Source organism: Aethalodelphis obliquidens, unplaced genomic scaffold (assembly GCF_003676395.1).
Source record: "Aethalodelphis obliquidens isolate GAN/ISIS:26980383/991018 unplaced genomic scaffold, ASM367639v1 scaffold72, whole genome shotgun sequence".
Lineage (NCBI taxonomy): Eukaryota > Metazoa > Chordata > Mammalia > Artiodactyla > Delphinidae > Aethalodelphis > Aethalodelphis obliquidens.
In genome coordinates this window covers 9,894,829-9,915,227 of record NW_020838016.1, presented here as the reverse complement: position 1 = coordinate 9,915,227, position 20,399 = coordinate 9,894,829, and the positions used below count along the sequence as shown (strand labels likewise).

Genomic DNA, 20,399 nt, shown 5'->3' with positions numbered 1-20,399 from the left:
ATTTTTTTTCTAGATTCCACATATAAGTGATATCATATAGTGTTTGTCTTTCTCTGACTTATTTCATTAAGAATAACATCCTCTAGGTCCATCCATGATGCTGCAAATGGTGGTATTTCATTCTTTTTTATGGCTGAGTAATATTCCAATATATTTGTATATATGTGTATATATACATATATATATATACAGATATATGTATATATACACACATGTGGTATATATATATACATCTTTTTTTTAAAACTTCTTTATTGCAGTATAATTGCTTTACATTGGTGTGTTACTTTCTACTGTATAACAAAGTGAATAAGCTATACATATACATATAACCCCATATCCCCTCCCTCTTGTGTCTCCCTCCCACCCTCCCTATCCCACCCCTCTAGGTGGTCACAAAGCACAGAGCTGATCTCCCCATGCGATGCAGCTGCTTCTCAGTAGCTATCTATTTTACATTTGGTAGTGTATATATGTCAATGCTACTCTCTCACTTCCCCCAGCTTACCCTTCCCCCTCCCCGTGTCCTCAAGTCCATTCTCTATGTCTCCATCTTTATTCCTGTCCTGCCCCTAGGTTCATCAGAACCTTTATTTTTCTTTCAATCATATATATATATATATATATATATATATATATGTTAGCATATGGCATTTGTTTTTCTCTTTCTGACTTACTTCACTCTGTATGACAGACTCTAGGTCCATCCACTACAAATAACTCAATTTCATTTCTTTTAATGGCTGAGTAATATTCCATTGTATATATGTGTCACATCTTCTTTACCCATTCATCTGTCGATGGACACTTAGGTTGCTTCCATGTCCTGGCTTTTGTAATTAGAGCTGCAATGAACATTGTGGGATTGCTGGGTCATATGGTAGTTCTATTTTTAGTTTTTAAAGGAAGCTCCATACTGTTCTCCATAGTGGCTGTATCAGTTTACATTCCCACCAACAATGCAAGAGGGTTCCCTTTTCTCCACACCCTCTCCAGCATTTATTGTTTCTAGATTTTTTGATGATGGCCATTCTGACTGGTGTGAGGTGATAGCTCATTGTAGTTTTGCTTTGCATTTCTCTAATGATTAGTGATGTTGAGCATTCTTTCATGTGTTTGTTGGCAATCTGTATATCTTCTTTGGAGAAATGTCTATTTAGGTCTTCTGCCCATTTTTAGATTGGGTTGTTTTTTTCTGATATTGAGCTTCATGAGCTGCTTGTAAATTATGGAGATTAATCCTTTGTCCGTTGATTCATTTGCAAATATTTTCTCCCATTCTGAGGGCTGTCTTTTCATCTTGTTTATGGTTTCCTTTGCTGTGCAAAAGCTTTTAAGTTTCATTAGGTCCCATTTGTTTATTTTTGTTTTTAGTTCCATTACTCTAGGAGGTGGATCAAAACAGATCTTGCTGTGATTTATGTCAAAGACTGTTCTTCCTATGTTTTCCTCTAAGAGTTTCAGAGTGTCTGGCCTTACATTTAGGTTTTTAATCCATTTTGAGTTTATTTTTGTGTCTGGTGTCAGGAAGTGTTCTAATTTCATTCTTTTACATGTAGCAGTCCAGTTTTCCCAGCACCACTTATTGAAGAGGCTGTCTTTTCTCCATTGTATATTCTTGCCTCCTTTATCAAAGATAAGGTGACCACATGTGTGTGGGTTTATCTCTGGGCTTTCTATACTGTTCCATTGATCTATATTTCTGTTTTTGTGCCAGTACCATACTGTCTTGATTACTGTAGCTTTGTAGTCTGAAGTCACGAAGCCTGATTCCTCCAGCTCCGTTTTTCATTCTCAAGATTGCTTTGGCTATTCGGGGTCTTTTGCGTTTCCATACAAATTGTGAAATTTTTTGTTCTAGTTCTGTGAAAAATGTCATTGGTAATTGATAGGGATTGCATTGAATCTGTAGATTGCTTTGGGTAGTATGGTCATTTTCACAATGTTGATTCTTCCAATCCAAGAACATGGTATTATCTTCCCATCTGTTTGTATCATCATTAATTTCTTTCATCAGTGTCCTATAGTTTTCTGCATACAGGTCTTTTGTCTGCTAAGGTAAGTTTATTCCTAGGTATTTTATTCTTTTTGTTGCAATGGTAAATGGGAGTGCTTCCTTAATTTCTCTTTCAGATTTGTCATTATTATTGTATAGGAATGCAAGAGAATTCTGTGTATTAATTTTGTATCTTGCTACTTTACCTAATTCATTGATTAGCTCTAGTAGTTTTCTGGTAGCATCTTTAGGAGTCTCTATGTATAGTATCATGTCTCCTGCAAACAGTGACAGTTTTACTTCTTCTTCTCTGATTTGGATTCCTTTTATTTCTTTTTCTTCTCTGATTGCTGTGGCTAAAACTTCCAAAACTATGTTGAATAATAGTGGTAAGAGTGGGCAACCTTGTCTTGTTCTTGATTTTAGAGGAAATGGTTTCGGTTTTTCACCATTGAGAATGATGTTGGCTGTGGGTTTGTCAGCTATGGTCTTTATTATGTTGAGGTGAGTTCCCTCTATGCCTGCTTTCTGGAGGGGTTTTATCATAAATGGGTGTTGAATTTTGACGAAAGCTTTCTCTGCATCTATTGAGACGACCATATGGTTTTTATCCTTCAGTTGGTTAATATGGTGTATCACATTGATTGATTTGCATATATTAAAGAATCCTTGCATTCCTGGAATAAATCCCACTTGATCATGGTATATGATCCTTTTAATGTGCTGTTGGATTCTGTTTGCTAGTATTTTGTTGAGAATTTTTACATCTATGTTCATCAGTGATATTGGCCTGTAGTTTTCTTTTTGTGTGACATCTTTGTCTGGTTTTGGTATCAGGGTGATGGTGGCCTCGTAGAATGAGTTTGGGAGTGTTCCTCCCTCTGCTCTATTTTGGAAGAATTTGAGAAGGATAGGTGTTAGCTCTTATCTAAATGTTGGATAGAATTCGCCTGTGAAGCCATCTGGTCCTGGGCTTTTGTTTGTTGGAAGCTTTTTATCACAGTTTCAATTTCAGTGCTTGTGATTGGTCTGTTTATATTTTCTGTTTGTTCCTGGTTCAGTCTCGGAAGGTTGTGCTTTTCCAAGAATTTGTCCATTTCTTCCAGGTTGTCCGTTTTATTGGCATAGAGTTGCTTGTAGTAATCTCTCATGATCCTTTGCATTTCTGCAGTGTCAGTTACTTCTTTTTCATTTCTAATTCTGTTGATTTGGGTCTTCTCCCTTCTTTTCTTGTTGAGTCTGGCTAGTGGTTTATCAGTTTTGTTTATCTTCTCAAAGAACCAGCTTTTAGTTTTATTGATCTTAGCTATTGTTTCCTTCATTTCTTTTTCATTTATTTCTGATCTGATCTTTATGATTTCTTTCCTTCTGCTAACTTTGGGTTTTTTTTGTTCTTCTAATTGCTTTATGTGTAAGATTAGGTTGTTTATTTGAGATGTTTCTTGAGGTAGGATTGTATTGCTATAAACTTCCCTCTTAGAACTGCTTTTGCTGCATCCCGTAGGTTTTGGGTCATTGTGTTTTCATTGTCATTTGTTTCTAGGTATTTTTTGATTTCCTCTTTGATTTCTTCAGTGATCTCTTGGTTATTTAGTAGCGTATTGTTTAGCCTCCATGTGTTTGTATTTCTTACAGTTTTTTTTCCTGTAATTGAAATCTAGTCTCACAGCATTGTGGTCAGAAAAGATACTTGATACGATTTCAATTTTCTGAAATTTACCAAGACTTGATGTGTAACCCAAGATATGACCTATCCTGGAGAATGTTCCGTGAACACTTGAGAAGAAAGTGTATTGTGTTATTTTTGGATGGAATGTCCTATAAATATCAATTAAGTCCATCTTGTTTAATGTGTTATTTAAAGCTTGTGTTTCCTTATTTTTCATTTTGGATGATCTGTCCATTGGTGAAAGTGGAGTGTTAAAGTCCCCTACTATGATTGCATTACTGTCGATTTCCCCTTTATGGCTGTTAGAATTTGCCTCAAGTATTGAGGTTCTCCTACGTTGGGTGCATAAATGTTTACAATTGTTATATCTTCTTCTTGGATCGATCCCTTGATCATTATGAAGTGTCCTTCTTTGTCTCTTTTAATAGTCTTTATTTTAAAGTCTATTTTGTCTGATATGAGAATTGCTACTCTAGCCTTCTTCTTAGTTCTTTATTTTAGTATGTTGTACCATTATGTAGTCTTGTCAGGTTTACTGAAGCATAATTTCCATACATTAAAATTCACCCTTTTAAATGTATAGTTTGATGAGTTGTGCAATCAATCTTCTCTTCCCACCAGATCCTGGTAACCAATGATCTGATTTTTGTTTCTATAGTTTTGTCTTTTCTAGGATGTCATATTAATGGAATCACACGGTGTGTAGCCTTTTGTGATGAGTGTCCTAACTTGGCATAGTACTTTTAAGATTCATCTGTATTACTGCATATATTTCACTAGTTTGTTCCTGTGTCAACTTGGATAGGCTGAATTATGTTTCCCAGAATTCTCTCCCATGTATGCTTCTAGGTAGGGTGGGCACAAGACACATTTCAGCGTGAAATTTGGTGGGGAGAAATGGAGCAGCAGCCATTTGGCGTTTTTTTGCAGGCACTTTCATGGTTTACACATGTTGAAACTTATCTGCTGGCTCAACCTGCTGGTGAAGGTCAGCAGCCAGGACTCTAATCATTCCACCTTTCCTTGGCTTGTCCTTCAGTTTCTCTAATTCTGGACCAAGTGTGTTTAGCAACGTGGCAAAGGGTAACTTCTCCCACAGGATTCCCACACCATCAAGGTTGGAGACAGTGACAAGTGACAAGGGTCTCAGACCGTTCTCATGGGTTCCAGCTTATCTGCATTTCTTCCCCCTGACACCTATTTTCCTCTTCCAACAGCCAACCTGGTGAACTTCAAGCTCCAGTATTAGATGCAAAAACAACAGCCTCAGAGACTGCTTAACCAACTCCAACAATTGTGTAATGTCAAATCCCTGTAAACAAATCACTGTACATGCAAACATATGTGACTACCAATATCCTAGTAGTTCTGCTTCTCTGACTGAACTCTGACTGATATGATTCCTTTTTATCACTGAGTAGATTTCCACTGTATGGATGTACGATTTATTTACCCATTCACCAGTTCACGGGCATTTGGTTGTTTTCAATTTGGGATCATGAATAAAGCTGCTATAAACACTCACATACAGGTCTTTGTATAGTCATATTATTTCAACATATGGTATTTACAAATATAAAAAGAAATAGCTAAAAGAGTCAAATATCATTGTCACCAGACGCAGGAAGAGGTACAAAGGGGTCTGATGTTGATGTTTTGCATTTTAGACCTTTGTTGCCATAATTAAAAAAAACAACAACAGTGAACTGTATACTTTAAAAGTGAATTTTATGATATGTGAATTATATCTCAATTAAAAGTATAAAAGTATACAATAAAACAATGAACTCTGTCGATTTATAATCTAATGTCAAGTTTTATTTACCTTTTTTCTTACAATATGCTGTCATTCAAAATATACCTCGTAAGTAACTCATGCATACAGTAGGCACTCTATAAATATTTTGATTTAATAATTAGATATTTTTTAGAATGACTAAAAACCCTGATGTAAAATCCCAATTGGGAAGTGCTTAATCCCATCATAGACAAAATATATAACTTTACAATAAACATTTTTATAAGAATTTGCCCAAAAAAGGGAACACTTACAATTTGGAAATTAAAAAATAAAAAGTAAAAAGCAAGATGAAACACAACACTAACATATTTCAACATTGATCCCTGGATCGGTGGTACTTATAGACCAAGGGCTACCTGCACCCTGTGGCCTTAAGACCATCTGACATTCAGTTAAGAAGATAATTATATACATAATAACCTCTTAACTGGAAATGCTGCATGAATAAATAAGGAATAGCCTATGAAAAAAATGTTAACTATATCCCTTACATGAGCACAGGAAAAAAATTTAAATATATACTTTATTCTCCAATTTAAAAAGTCAATGCTTTTCACCCTAAGCATCAAGAATGAGCCACAAATAAGCATGAAGTCCCGTTTCTAGAACTATGTTAAATCCTGTGGAAAATACTTTTGGATATAAGGTCAAGAACCTTAGTCCAAAAGTAAAACAAATCCTTGCATTAAAGGGTCTTCCAATGTTTACACAAACAAAACAGGCTGTGACCATACATGACAAAGAAATACCTTCGAAATCCTTATTTTGGGTTAGCTTTGTAACTAGGAACATTCACTCCAGCTTGAAAAAAAATTATATCACTTTTATGATAATAAAAAATTAAAAGCCAATAAATACCTAACCTTAGAGAAGTAGCTGTGCAAACTTATAATCAAATATTCTATAGCTACAAAATGAAAAGTCTACTAACTATATTTTTCAAAAACTATATAGTTCTAAAAAATTTAAATACATGGACTCTATCAATACATGGAAATGTATATATAAAATACTAAGTGAAAAAAGCAAAATGAAAAATATAAAGTGATTACAACCATGTAAAAGTAAATATATTACAGTAACAAACATTGAGGTGAATTTAAATTTATAGACACAAATAGATTCAAACATTCATTAGGGCTTTATCTTTGTTGCTTAAGATTATAACAAAAGAAAAAATAGACTACTGTTTTAGGTAAACCTATACTCCTAAACAATAAATACTGAACTATATATGTAAACTCCTAAAACAAAGATTTTAAAAAACAAGACTTCTATATCTCAAGTGTACCCTATGGAAGGAGATCAGTCCACATTTGCTGATCTTCAGTTTTACAAAACCTTCTGGCAATAGTCACTACAATTCGAATGCTGCCCTTCTTAAGCAGAAAGGGAAAAAAAATTTAAGCACCGTTTAAATAAGAAAACTAAGCAGCATGCTAACAAAATCTATCTACTTAATCTGTTTCATTACTGCAAAAAGCCACAAACAGAGGGTTTTAAAAAAACTAATCATATATACATATTTTACATAACATATATTTATGCTATAAATATTTTAAAGAATGGCTTTTACATAATTCTTTATTTCAATATATATCTTACTAATTTAATTGCAAGTTATACAAATGCAGTCTTTCAGATTTATTATTGAAAATTATTCTCTACGTGATTTAGAAAATCGCTAATTTCTTGGATAAAACATAGCATATTTAGAAGTCCGAAAGCCAAGTAAATCCCTTATTTCATTTCGGAATTTTGACAGATCTTGGCGCAGTTCATTTAGATTTTCCACAGTTGCCTGATCTGTACTTTGCATCTTTTGTCTCATGGAAGTCAAGTAACGATGCACTAAACAGCACATCACTTTCTGGTAGTTTTCATCTCTCTTTTGCTTCAAATTTCTCCATTCCTTCAAAACAAAAACTATGATACTAACAATGTGCATAAAAATATTTAAATGAGGTGGATTTTTAAAAAAATTTACAGATACAAACACATATCTTGTAATGCTTTATTAGACTATATTTTTGCCACTACATGTTGCAAAATAATGTTCAACACATTTGAAACATGCCATGCGTATTTGTTTTATTCATTTACCTGTACACTTACCTTGATTTAAGATCTTTAGTTTATAGTAGGGATTAGCAAACTATGACTCACAGGCCAAATATGACCCACTTTGTGTTTCTGATGGCCTATGAGCTAAGAATGGCTTTTACAGATGAACGTTTTGTAATCAGTTTGATGATGGGGACTACTAATTTTGAACTCCAAATAAACAAAATGTTATTCCCCCTCAAAATGGAATTTTATTAATAGAGCTGTATTATAATTTTTTTAATAGAGAATTTTTTTAATAGAGAATTTTATTAATAGAGCTGTATTAATAGAGCTGTATTATAAAAAAAGTATTACTCAATTATTCTCATATGTTTAATTTCATCAATAAAAATTTTGTGGAAATTTGTTTTGTCTCTTGTTGTATTACTACCCACATAAAATCTACAATTTTTTCACAGCCCACAAAGTCTAAAATATTTATTATCCGGTCATTTACAGAAAAAGTTTGCCAATTCCTGGCTTATAGCAACATGTATTGAATTATTCATGTATTGAACAACTTTCAAGAAGAACCAGAAAAATATGCATTGACTCTAAGAGTCACTCTTATGCTGACAGCCTAGGTATTCTGAATACTTTCCTTGTTTTAAAACTGTGAGCTGAGAATTCATGAAAAAAATCACAGCTCTCTCTCTCATTTTCAATAAATATTTATTGAATCCTTACTTTATGTTAGATACTATGCTATGCATTAGGGGTACAGGAGTGAAAAAAAAAAGTCTTAGCCCTTGTTTTTTTTAAGCCGTTTTGCTAATTGTTTTATAACCACAACAAATTAGTACAGAGAATGCCCTGTACAAAAGAACACAAGTCTTAGCCCTTAGGAACCTGCATATTTATGCTTTAGGAACATCTGAGATTAGTAATTATTAAAATTATCATGTTGCAGTTCAACCATCTAACTTCTTACCTTTAAGCTGTTCTGCCGTTTAACCTTGCCTTTTGATGTATGAGAGCAAATCCATTTACTGAGGCTACTAATCATATAGCAGATAGTCTTTGGCGAAGGAATGATGTTGAAAGGTGGGGGTAATGTACATTTGTCATCAAAGTAGCTAAGCCACAACTTTGCTCGAGCAAATTTCCATTCTTTGTCTTCATGATTCTATAAGAGGCAAGTGAAAAACCAACACAGGATATGAATAGGCATGCACACACGCACACACACACAGTAGGGCTGGTATGAAGAGATTGTTTAAGATTGTTCAAATGTTTCCACACCTTGTAGGTAAAAATTTGGTTCAAGACTTGCAGTTAATATACATTACTTACATTTTTAAAAAAATCTATATTTAATCTTTAAATGACACATTCTTAATTCTTTTAAATCTTTGCCTTATCTACTATATACATTTGGTATGGTCTGAAGAGAATATAAAATTTTTAAAAGAATGAACACTTACTGCTATCAACTGAAAACTTTTATGAAGCATTGCCACCAGCAGCTTAGTAAGCACAATCACAACCACAACATTGTATGTCCCAACAATAACAGCTCCGACGAAGGACTGTAATTCTTCTCCGTAGCTAAATCTTGTGACAAAGATTGCCACATGTGCTAAGGAGAAAATATACCAGAACAAAGCAAAGCAAGTGCCGATGAACCTGTAAAGACAATTACATTTCTGTTTAAAAGGAATTTTAAGTTAATTAGCGAAAATAAAGAATTCATTTATATCAACATTACCTAAAGAATACATAGATAGCCCAGGAGTAATATTTTATAAAATAACTGAGGTTGGACCCAACATCACAGATATGCCTTACTTTAAACAAAGAAACAAACTCAAAAGGAAGATAAATTATTCCTGTTTAATCTCTTACTACTTCTGTCTTTTCTCAACAGAGCAGCCTATGATCCTGTAATACTTAGTTAGATTTTGCCACTTCTTCGCCCAAAAACTTCAAATGGCTCTCAAGCTCAACAGCCCAAAGTGCATACAAGGGCCAACAAGGTCCTACATGATCCCATTACCTTTCTTTCTTTTTTTCCCTTCCTTTATTTCTTTCTTTCAATTGAAGTATAGTTGATTTACAATATTATGTTAGTTTTAGGTGTACAGCATAGTGATTCAGTATTTTTGCAGATCATACTCCATTATAAATTATTACAGGATAATGGCTATAATTCCCTGTGCTATACAATATATCCTTGTTGCTTATCTATTTTATACATAGTGGTTTGTATCTGTTAATCTCATACCCATAATTTGTCCATCCCTGCTTCCCTCTCCCCTTCGGTAACCACAAGTTTGTTTTTCTATATCTGTGAGTCTGTTTCTCTTCTGCATATACATTCATTTGTATTATTGTTTAGATTCCACATAGAAGTAACATTATACAGTATTTGTCTTTCTCTGTCTGACTTATTTCACTAAGTATAATATTATCTAGATCCATGCACATTGTTGCAAATGGCAAAATTGCATTCTTTTTTATGGTTGAATATTAAATTGTGTGTGTATTTATATGGATTAAGAAGATGCAATATATATATCCCACCTTCTTAATTCATTCATCTGTCGACGGGCCCTTGGGTTGCTTCCATATCTTGGCTACTGTAAATAGTCCTGCTATGAACATTGGGGTGCACGTATCTTTTCAAATTAGTGCTTTCATTATTTTCTGGCTATATAACAAGGAGTGGAATTGCTGGATCATACAGTAGTTCTATTTTTAGTTTTTTAAGGAACCTCCATACTGTTTTCCACAGTGGCTGCACCAATTTACATTCCCACCAACAGTGTATGAGGTTTCTCTTTTCTCCACATCTTCTCCGACATTTGTAATTTGTAGAGTTTTTGATGATGGCCATTCTGACTGGTGTGAGACAATATCTCATTTTTGCTTTGATTTGCATTTCTCTAATAATTAGTGATGTTAGGCACCTTTTCATGTGCCTGTTAGTCATCTGTATGTCTTCTTTGGAAATATGTCTATTCAGGTCTTCTGCCTATTTTCTGATTGTGTTGTTTTTCAATATCGAGCTGTATCAGCTGTTTACATATTTTGGATATTAACCCTCTGTCAGTCACATGACTTGTAAATATTTTCTCCCATTTTGTAGGTTGTCTTTTCGTTTTGTCAATGGTTTCCTTTGTTGTGCAAAAGCTTTTAACTTTAGTTAGGTCCATTTGCTTATTTTTGCTTTTATTTCTTTTGCCTTAGGAGACTGATACAAAAAAAATATTGCTATGATGTATGTCAAAGAGTGTTCTATGTTCTCTTCTAGGAGTTTTACTGTGTCGTGTCTTAACATTTAGGTCTTTTAACCACTTTGAGTTTATTTGTGTATATGGTCTGAGGGAATATTCTAATCTCATTGTTTTACATGTAGCTGTCCAGTGTTTCTAGCACAACTTGTTGAAGAGAGTGTCTTTTATCCACTGTATATTCTTGCCTTGTTTGTCATTGATTAATTGACCAAAGGTGCATGGGTTTATTTCTGGGCTCTCTATTCTGTCCCACTGATCTGTTTTTGTGCCAGTATCATGCTGTTTTGATTTCTGTAGCTTTGTAGTATAGTCTGAAGTCTGGGAGGCTTACACCTCCAGCTTTGTTCATTTTTCTCAAGATTGCTTTGGCAATTCAGGGTCTTTTCTGGCTCCATATGAATATTAGGATTATTTGTTCTAGCTCTGTGAAAGATGTTATGGGTATTTTGATAGGGACTGCATTAAATCTGTTGATTGCTTTGGGTAGTTTGGCCATTTTAACAATGTTAATTCTTCCAATCCAAGAACATGGGGTAACTTTCCATTTGTATCATCTTCAATTTCCTACATCAATGTTTCATAATTTTCAGAGTACTGTCTTTCACCTCCTTGGTTACGTTTATGGCTAAGTGTGATTTTAAATGGGATTGATTTTGGCTTTTTACTTTCTCTTTCTGATATTTCATTATTAGTGTATAGAAACTAATTAACATGCACAGATTTCTGTATGTTAACCTTGTATCCTGCAACCTTGTTGAATTCCCTTATTAGTTCTAATCGTTCTTTGGGTGGAGACGTTAGGATTTTCTATATAAAATATGTCATCTGCAAATAGTGAGTTTTACACCTTCCCTTCCAATTTGGATATGTCTTATTTCTTTTTCTTGTCTGATCACTGTGGCTAGGACTTCCAATACTTTGTTAAATAGAAGTGGTGAGAGTGGCCATCCTTGTCTTTTTCCTGAATTTAATGGGAAAGCTTTCAGCTTTTCATCATTGAGTGTGATGTTGGCTATGGGTTTGTCAAATGGCCTTTATCACATTGAGATATGTTCCCTCTATTCCCGCTTTGATGAGTTTTTATCATGAATGGATGTTGAATTTTGTCAAACACTTTTTCTGCAACTATTGAGATGACCATGTGATTTTTATCCTACCTTTTGTTAATGTTGTGTATCACATTGATTGATTTGCATATATTGAACCATCCTTGTGACCCTGGAGTAAATCCGACTCGATCATAGTGTATGATCCTTTTTACACATTTTTAGATTCAGTTTGCAAATATTTTATTGAGGATTTTTGCATCTATATTTACCAAAAATATTAGCCTGTAATTTGCTTTGTACTGTCTTTGTCTGGTTTTGGTATCAGGGTAATGGTGGCCTCACAGAATGAATTTGGGAGTGTTCCATCCTCTTTAATTCTTTGGAATACTTCGAGAATTAATCCCTATCTTTATAGGTATTAATTCTTTATATGTTTAGTAGAATTCCCCTGTGAAGCCATCCCATTCTGGACTTTTGTTTGCTGGGTTTTTTTTTTTTTTACAAATACAATTTCACTTCTAGTGATCAGTATGTTCAAATTGACTGTTTCTTCTTGATTCGTATGTTTCTAGAAATTTGTCCGTTTCTTTTTGGTTGTCCAATTTGTTGGCATATAACTGTTCATAGTATTCTCTTATGATTTTTTTGTATCTCTGTGGTATTGGTTTGTTATTTCTCCACTTTCATTTCTTATTTTGTTTATTTGGGTAAAGGCTGGCTTTTTCTTCTTGGTAAGCCTGGCTAAAGGTTTATCAATTTTGTTAATCTTTTCAAAAAACCAGTTCCTGGTTTCATTGATCTTTTCTGTTTTTTATCTCTATTTTACTTATTTCCACTCTGATCTTTATTATTTCCTTCCTTCCTTCCTTCTGCTGATTTGGGGCTTTGTTTGCTCTTTTTCTAATTCTTTTAGGTGGTAGGTTAAGATATTTGTTTGAAATTTTTCTTATTTCTTGAGGAAGGCCAGTATTGCTATAAACTTCCCTCTTAGAACTGCTTCTGCTGCATCCCTCAAATTTTGGAAAGTTGTGTTTCCATTTTCATTTGTCTCAAGCTATTTTCTGATTTCCTCTTTGATTTTATCATTGACCCATTGGTTTTTTAGTAGCATGTTATTTAGTCTCCACGTGTTTGTTCTTTTCCCATTTTCCTTTCTATAGTTGATTTCTAGTTTCATATCACTGCAGTCAGAAAAAAATGCTTCATATCATTTCTATTCTCTTAAATTTATTAAGGCTTGTTTTGTGGCCTAGTATGTGATCCATCCTGGAGAACATTCCATATACACGTGAAAAGAATGTGTATTCTGCTGTTCTGGGATGGAATGTCCTGTAAATACCAATTAAGTTCAACTGGTCTATGGTGTCATTTAGGAACACTGTTTTCTTACTGATTTTGTTTGGATGATCTATCCATTGATGTCACTGAGAGGTTAAAGTCCCCTACTATTATTGTATTACTATCAATTTCTCCCTTTATGTCTGTTAGTATTTGCTTTATATATTTAGGTACTCCTGTATTGGGTGCATATATGTTAATGAGTGTAACATCCTCTTTTGTGTATCCCTTTATCATTATACAGTGCTCATCTTTGTCTTTTGTTACAGACTTTGTTTTAAAGTCTATTTTGTCTGATATGAGTACTGCTATCCCTGCTTCTTTGTCATTTTCATCTGCATGAAGTATCTTTTTCTATCCCTCACTTTTTCTTTGTTTCTTTAGCCCTGAAGTGAGTCTCTTGCAGGCAGCATATTGAAGGGTCTTGTGTTTTCATGGAATCAGCCACCCTATGTCTTTTGATTGGAGCATTTAGTCCATTGACATTTAACGTAGTTATTGATAGGTATGCAGTTATTACCATTTTATTCCTTGTTTTCCAGTTGTTTTTATAGTTCTCTTCTGTTCATTTCTTCTTTTTGTTTCTCTTGTTGTGGTTTGATTATTTCCTTTAGTAGTATGCTTGAGTTCCTTTCTTTTTGGTTTTTGCATATCTATCATAGGTTTTTTTTTTTTTTTCAGTACGCAGGCCTCTCACTGTTGTGGCCTCTCCCGTTGTGGAGCACAGGCTCCGGACGCACAGGCTCAGTGGCCATGGCTCAGGGGCCTAGCCGCTCCATGGCACATGGGATCTTCCCAAACCAGGGCATGAACCCGTGTCCCCTGCATCAGCAGGCAGACTCTCAACCACTGCGCCACCAGGGAAGCCCTATCATAGGTTTTTGATTTGTGTTTACCATAGGGCTCATATATGCTGTCCCATAATTATATCTACTTGTTTTAAACTGATAATCATTTAAGTTCAAACACATTTTAAAAGATCTACATTTTTACCCCCCTCACCCACATTGTGTTTCTAATGTCATATTTTACATCTTCATGCTTATCTCTCAACTGTTTACTGCATTTATAGTTGCTTTTGTGTGTATGTTTTTTTCTTTTCATCTATGTACTGGCTTTTTAAAGTAATCTTCAATCCTTACTATGTAACTGCCTTTCCTAGTGGGATTTTCCCTTTCCTATAGATTCTTGCTTCTTTTCCATTTAGATAAGACCCTTCAACATTTTTTAGGTTTACTATTGATGAATTCTTTTAGTTTTTGATTGTCTGATAAGCTCTTTATTTCTCCTTCTATTCTAAATGATAATCTTGCTGGGTAGAGTATCCTAGGTTGTAGGTTTTTTCCTCTCAGCACTTTGAATATATCAAGCCTCTCCCTTTTGGCCCACAAAGTTTCTGCAGAGAAAATCAGCTGATAGTCTTATGGGGATTCCCTTGTATATGACTGATTTTCTCTTCATGCCTTTAGAATTCTCTCTTTAACTTTTGCCATGTTGTTTATGATATGTCTTGATGTGGCTCTGTTTGGTTTCATCTTGTTTTGGACCCTCTGTGCTTCCTGTACCTGGATATCTGTTTCCTTCTTCAGATTTGGGAAAGTTTCAGCCATAATTTCTTCAAATACATTTTTGATTCCCTTCTCTCTCTCTCTTCTCCTTCTGGAACCCCTATTATGTGAATGTTGGTATGTTTAATGTTATCCTAGAGATCCAGTGGACTCCTTTTGTTTTTTAATTTTCATTTGTCTTTCTTTCTGCTGTTCTGATTGGGTGATTTCCATTATTCTATTTTCCAGATCACTTATGTGTTCTTCTGTGTCACTTAGGCTGTTATTCAGAGTGTTTTTTATTTCAGATATTGAATTGCCTATTCTTGTTTGGGTCTTTTTTATATTTTCTAGTTCCTTGTTAAAATGATCTTTGTTTAGATCAATTCTCTTGATCTAAACTAATTTAGTTAGCATTTTTATTACCAATGACGTGAATTCTTTATCTGGTAAATTGTTTATTTCTGTTTCATTATTTATTTTTTCAAGGTTTTTCTCTTACTTTTTCAATTGAGAGTAGTTCCTCTGCCTTTTCATTTTACTTAACTTTCTTTGCCTCTATGAATTTAGGTGAAACAGTTACCTATTGTGGTCTTGAAGGGGTGTTCTTATGTGTGTACCCAATGCCTTTGGTGGGATGGCTGGATTTGATGTGGACACCAGTGTTTCCTCAGAGTATGCTGGCAGCTATGACCTTGGTAGGAGGTGTGGCTAGAGATGGAAGAGCTAGAGCCCACGCAGGGTGTGAGGTGCGACATTCTCTTTGCTCACTGGCCATCACTGCCCTGTGGGATCTGCTCCCAAGCTGCTGGAGTAAAAGCCCTGAGGGTCAGGCTAGAGCTGGCTCTGTTCCTTTTCAAGTGTGTTTTTCCTTCTTCCCACACCAGGATCTTTGCCCCAAAGGAGGGGGGTGCTGAAGCAAGTGGGGTTCATGCACTTATAGAGGTCTAATGCACTACCTGTGTAGGTGTCCGTGGCTCCACTCAGATGCAGCCCATGGTCGTGTCTTTTCCCTGGTATTGGCCACCCCAGATCTAGCGCTGCGCTATGGTGTGAAGTGAGTGGGACCAGAGCATCCACTCAGTCTGGGCTTGGGCACACAGCAAGGTGGCCACAGGAAACCCAGCAGCTGTGCTGCTGTCAAAACTCTGGGCTGCTTCTGGGGTGCCACTGGAGTAAGCTCCAACAATGGCAGCTGCCACACCACCTGGGCTACGCTCCAGGACTGGTTGCCTCTATGTCACAAGGACGAGTCTTCTCCCAAGTCCTGGATGCCCTAGATCCAGTGCCATCCTGTGATGTGGAATGAGTGGAGCTGGGGTATTCTCTCAGTTTGGGCTGGGGAGAGCAGCAAGGTGGTCACAGGAAATCTGACAGCCACTAGGGCAGACCTCTCTCTGCCCTAGCAGGGGGCAAGCCAGCACCTGCACCCCTCATTAGTGGCATCCAGGCTGTTCCAGCCTTTCTATCTCTCCCAGGGTTTCTCCAGCCAGTTAAGGGGGCTTGTCTCCTATGTGTAGAAACCAGACTGGAACACCCAGTCTGTGGCTTGACCCACTAACTCCCCAGGGCGAGTATCCACCTGTGTAATCTCCCTTTTCCTTTGAATCCCTTCCCGGGGCACAGGTCCTGACCAATCACTTTCTTCTCATCCTACCCGATTACATGTATACCTTTCTTAAAGCCTTTGTTGTACAGGAGTCCTTCTGCCTCTTTCCAGCTAGCTTTCAGTGAGAATTATTCCACATGTAGATGTATTTTTGATGTGTTTGTGGGGGGAGGTGAGCTCCAAGTCCTCTTACTCCACCATCTTGATCCGCTTTATTCCCCATTACCTTCCTGACCTAATCTACTACAGCTCTTGCTCTGATTCACTACATACCATCCATGCTGACCTCCTGGCTTTTCCTTGAACATACCAACCACACTCCCATCTCAAGGCATTTGCATTTGCCATTCCCCTATCTGCCAACGCTCCTCCTCCAGATACCTTTTCATGGCTTGATCCTTCACCAGCTTTATATCTTTACTTGGATGTCATCTTTTGTGAGGCCTTCCTTAACCTCCTACCTAACTAAAGCTACACCCTCTCACACAAAAATCCTCCCTGGCCCAAGCTTTATTTGGGCTACAGGCAAGGGCCTGTGTAATACTGATATATACTATATCAATACTGTGCAATATACTATTTTATTTTTATTGCCTGTATCACCTCAACAGAATAATAAACTCCATGAGGGTAGTTTTGTTCACTGATACTTCATTTACTTAGCACTTAGAACAGGGTCTGGCATACTGAAGGTGTCAGATGAATATTTATTACTCATTTAATCTTATTCCTTAAATAAACTAAAGAATAGTTGGTACATAATAGGAATACAACAAACGTGTAATTCTACACCTCTTCTCCATTATTTTATCTAAGAATGTGGGGAGGTATTTTGTCTGCCTCACAACTGGTTGTTCAATTCCTTCCGATACAATAAATTAGAGAAAAAAAATGTTCTTGAAGCTTTAACAATCTCAACCCTAATGACCTCCTAAGAAGTGTTGAAATCTGAGAGTGCTTTGGTTGTAACAATGACTGGGAATTGCCACTGACAATTAATACTTGAAGGGCAGAGACGTGGAACATCTCACAATACATATATAGGACCCACAAAGAACTGTCCTGCCCAAAATGCTAAGAGTGCACAAAATGCAAGAGTTCTTCTGTTAAGATAGACTGTAGTTGAGGAGACAATGTAATAACTCAGGCCACTAATTATTTAAGATTCTATGTGTAAAGGTGACTATAAATGATTCATGAAAAATAAGTATTTCTTATTCAAAATGCATTCCTTAAAGAAAATTTGAAGTCCTAGTTCTGTAGGTAAGAATTCACACATAACACAACAGAAAGACAGACATATATTTACTAAAAATTTAAAAGACACTCACGAATGGAAGGTATCATTGCTTTGCTGTTCACAGAAGATGCCTACACAGTCCTTCTGTTCTTTTGGAGTATAGTCTTTATCATACAGTTGTGTCAGTCCAATTGTGAAAGAAAACAAAACAAGAAGAAACATTCCAAGAAATTTTCCAAAATCTTGTAACATCTGTCCCATTGAAATCTGTGGAATATATTACATAGGCATTCATTAAAATCATCAGGAAAACAAAATATGAAAAACTAAATGACCAGGCAAGAAAACATATGATCCACAAGGCTACTCCTTTTTTTCCACCTGTTTGAGATATTTCATCACTTTTAAAACACCAAAAATCCAGTTGTCAAACAAGAAGCCATTCTGATCATGCCAGCACTGTGAGTGTTGGATGGTACATTCCTTGAATCTGGACCAAGTCTGCAGAGGATAATTTTGCTATGAAGGTAGAGGAAGAGACATAGAGATTTAAGAAAAGGCCTAATTTGCAAGGGATGAAAGGAAAATTCTTTGCTAAAACCTAAAGGGAAGTAAATGCTTATATTTATAGTTTCTCAAAGTTTACAAATATAAAACCATTAGGACATAAAGTATTTCATTTGATTTTTGCAACCAATTTAAACCACTTCCTGAAGAACAGCATTTCCCCCTCTAGGACTGTCCTAATCTCTTTTGCCAAGGTGATCAATTCTCTTTCATTTGGGGTCTATTATAAGAAAAAATTATACGTGTTAAGTCAAATGAGAGGGTCTAATACTTACGTAAGTATCTACCATAATTTAGACATGTGTAATGCATCTGGGAGCTTTATTCAAGCCTAATTTCATTCTCCTTTAATACTCTTTCAAATTCTGGGGAATAGGTACTTTTCATAAATTCTTGTTATTTAAATTGGCATACAAATTTGGAGAATAATTTAACATTACGCTTTGATCCCGAAATTCTATCCCTAGGAATTTAGCCAACAGGAAGTACACAAAGATGCATTACATACAAGGATTTTCATTGTAGCGCTGTAGAAAAAGAAATTAGAACGTCCTAAATGTTGTTGTTAAAAAGAATGAAGTGCTATGTGCTGGCATAGAAAGATGCCTACAAAACATTAAGTCAAAAAAGCAGGGTACACAACAGTATTAAACAGCTATTTTTTAAAGGATAGGTTAGATATATATTTTCATATAGATAAGGTTTGATATGCACAGGAAATTTCTGGAAGTTTACACAAGAAACCATTAACAGTGCTTGTCTATGGGAGGTAGGACTAGGGGTGTGGTTTGAATCTTCTTTGCTATATGCATTTATTACTTTTAAGATACAAAAATTAAGTGTTTAGAAATAATCCCTCCTCAAATGTAACCAGGCCAAATTTATATAATTAGTGAAATCCAACTTCAAATAAAATTCCGAACTCCCTCGAGCCTGCCAACATAACACATGCCAATCACCGACGACACAAAATAGTAGCAGCAGGCAAGTGGCCAAGCCCCTCCAGCCCACTATAGTGAGCCAGCTAATTAAGTCGAAGAGGTGTGGTAAAATTTTTAGGCACAGCACAAGCTAGTATTCCAGGCGACTTGGAGTGGGCAGGTCCACTATGCCTGACTTTTATGCACTTGACTAGCATGTGACTCTTTTCAAAATCTTATGCTTCCCTCACTTAGCCCCCTTGCCAAATTCTGATGGAAGCAACAGAAAACTTTTAGAATTAGAAAGCTCAAAATGTGTGAGAAAGAGAAGAAATACATTTCTCTCTTAATCAATGATAGCTTTATTAGGTCACTTTGGAAAGAAATCACTTATTCAGATTGTGACTGCTTAGAATAAAGCCATATCGTGTTAGTAGAGAACCTAATAATGTATGACAGTAAGAGTACAATAACTGCTTTAGGTAAGTACAGAAAAGATTGGATTTGAAGAAAATTTAGACACTGTGAGCTTAAAGGTAAATAAAGTTTTCCAAGAGTGACCATGTATGCTGTTATAATTTTAATTCCAAAAATTTAGTCCAAAAGTGAAAGCCTTAATATTACTGAGTTTTTTTTGTTTTTGTTTTTGTTTTGTTTTGCGGTACGCGGGCCTCTCACTGTTGTGGCCTCTCCCATTGTGGAGCACAGGCTCCGGATGCGCAGGCTCAGTGGCCATGGCTCACGGGCCCAGTCGCTCTGCGGCATGTGGGATCTTCCCGAACCGGGGCACGAACCCGTGAACCCTGCATCGGCAGGCGGACTCTCAATCACTGCACCACCAGGGAAGCCCTTAATATTACTGTTTTAAGATAAGAGTAATTTAATTTCAGTATCAAGATGAGCAATATTTAATGAGAACACTACAAACTTCATGACTTGTTTTTTAAAAACATATTAGTTCTTGTATAACATGGAAGAACCAAAATTAGCTACAGTGGATATCGCTGAGGTGAACATTAGCTTGAAGAGCACACTAATGAAACATTCATGTGAAATGCAAACATTAAAAACAGTAAATTAATTTTAGTCTGAGAAAGATTATAAGGTTCATTTATTTGTAAAAATAACAATCACGCTTTCTTACATGTTTACTTATTTTTATATGTGTCAAAAGAATCAAACTGGACTACTTCTCACACCATATACAAAAACCTGAAACCGTAAAACTCCTAGAAGAAAATATAAGCCAGTATGCCTCTTTGATATTGGTCTTAGCAATACATTTTTTGATATGTCTCCTCAGGCAAGGGAAGCAAAAGCA

At 35.7% G+C, this 20,399-nt stretch overlaps 1 protein-coding gene across 2 annotated transcripts in view; it reads right to left on the bottom strand.

Annotated features, from left to right (window-relative positions):
* Positions 1 to 5,460: 5,460 nt before the first annotated feature.
* The window catches only part of TRPC1 (transient receptor potential cation channel subfamily C member 1), a 63,995-nt gene continuing 49,056 nt past the window's right edge, over positions 5,461 to 20,399 (bottom strand). The window contains exons 10-13 of one of the 2 annotated variants that reach the window (XM_027091609.1): positions 17,683 to 17,858; positions 8,997 to 9,198; positions 8,504 to 8,698; positions 5,461 to 7,378 (exon numbers count right to left, since the gene is read on the bottom strand). In XM_027091609.1, coding sequence (XP_026947410.1) covers positions 7,151 to 7,378; positions 8,504 to 8,698; positions 8,997 to 9,198; positions 17,683 to 17,858 — 801 coding nt within the window. In that variant the 3' untranslated portion in view covers positions 5,461 to 7,150. The remainder of the gene's footprint in view (positions 7,379 to 8,503; positions 8,699 to 8,996; positions 9,199 to 17,682; positions 17,859 to 20,399) is intronic. The other variant, XM_027091610.1, reaches the window with a different exon arrangement.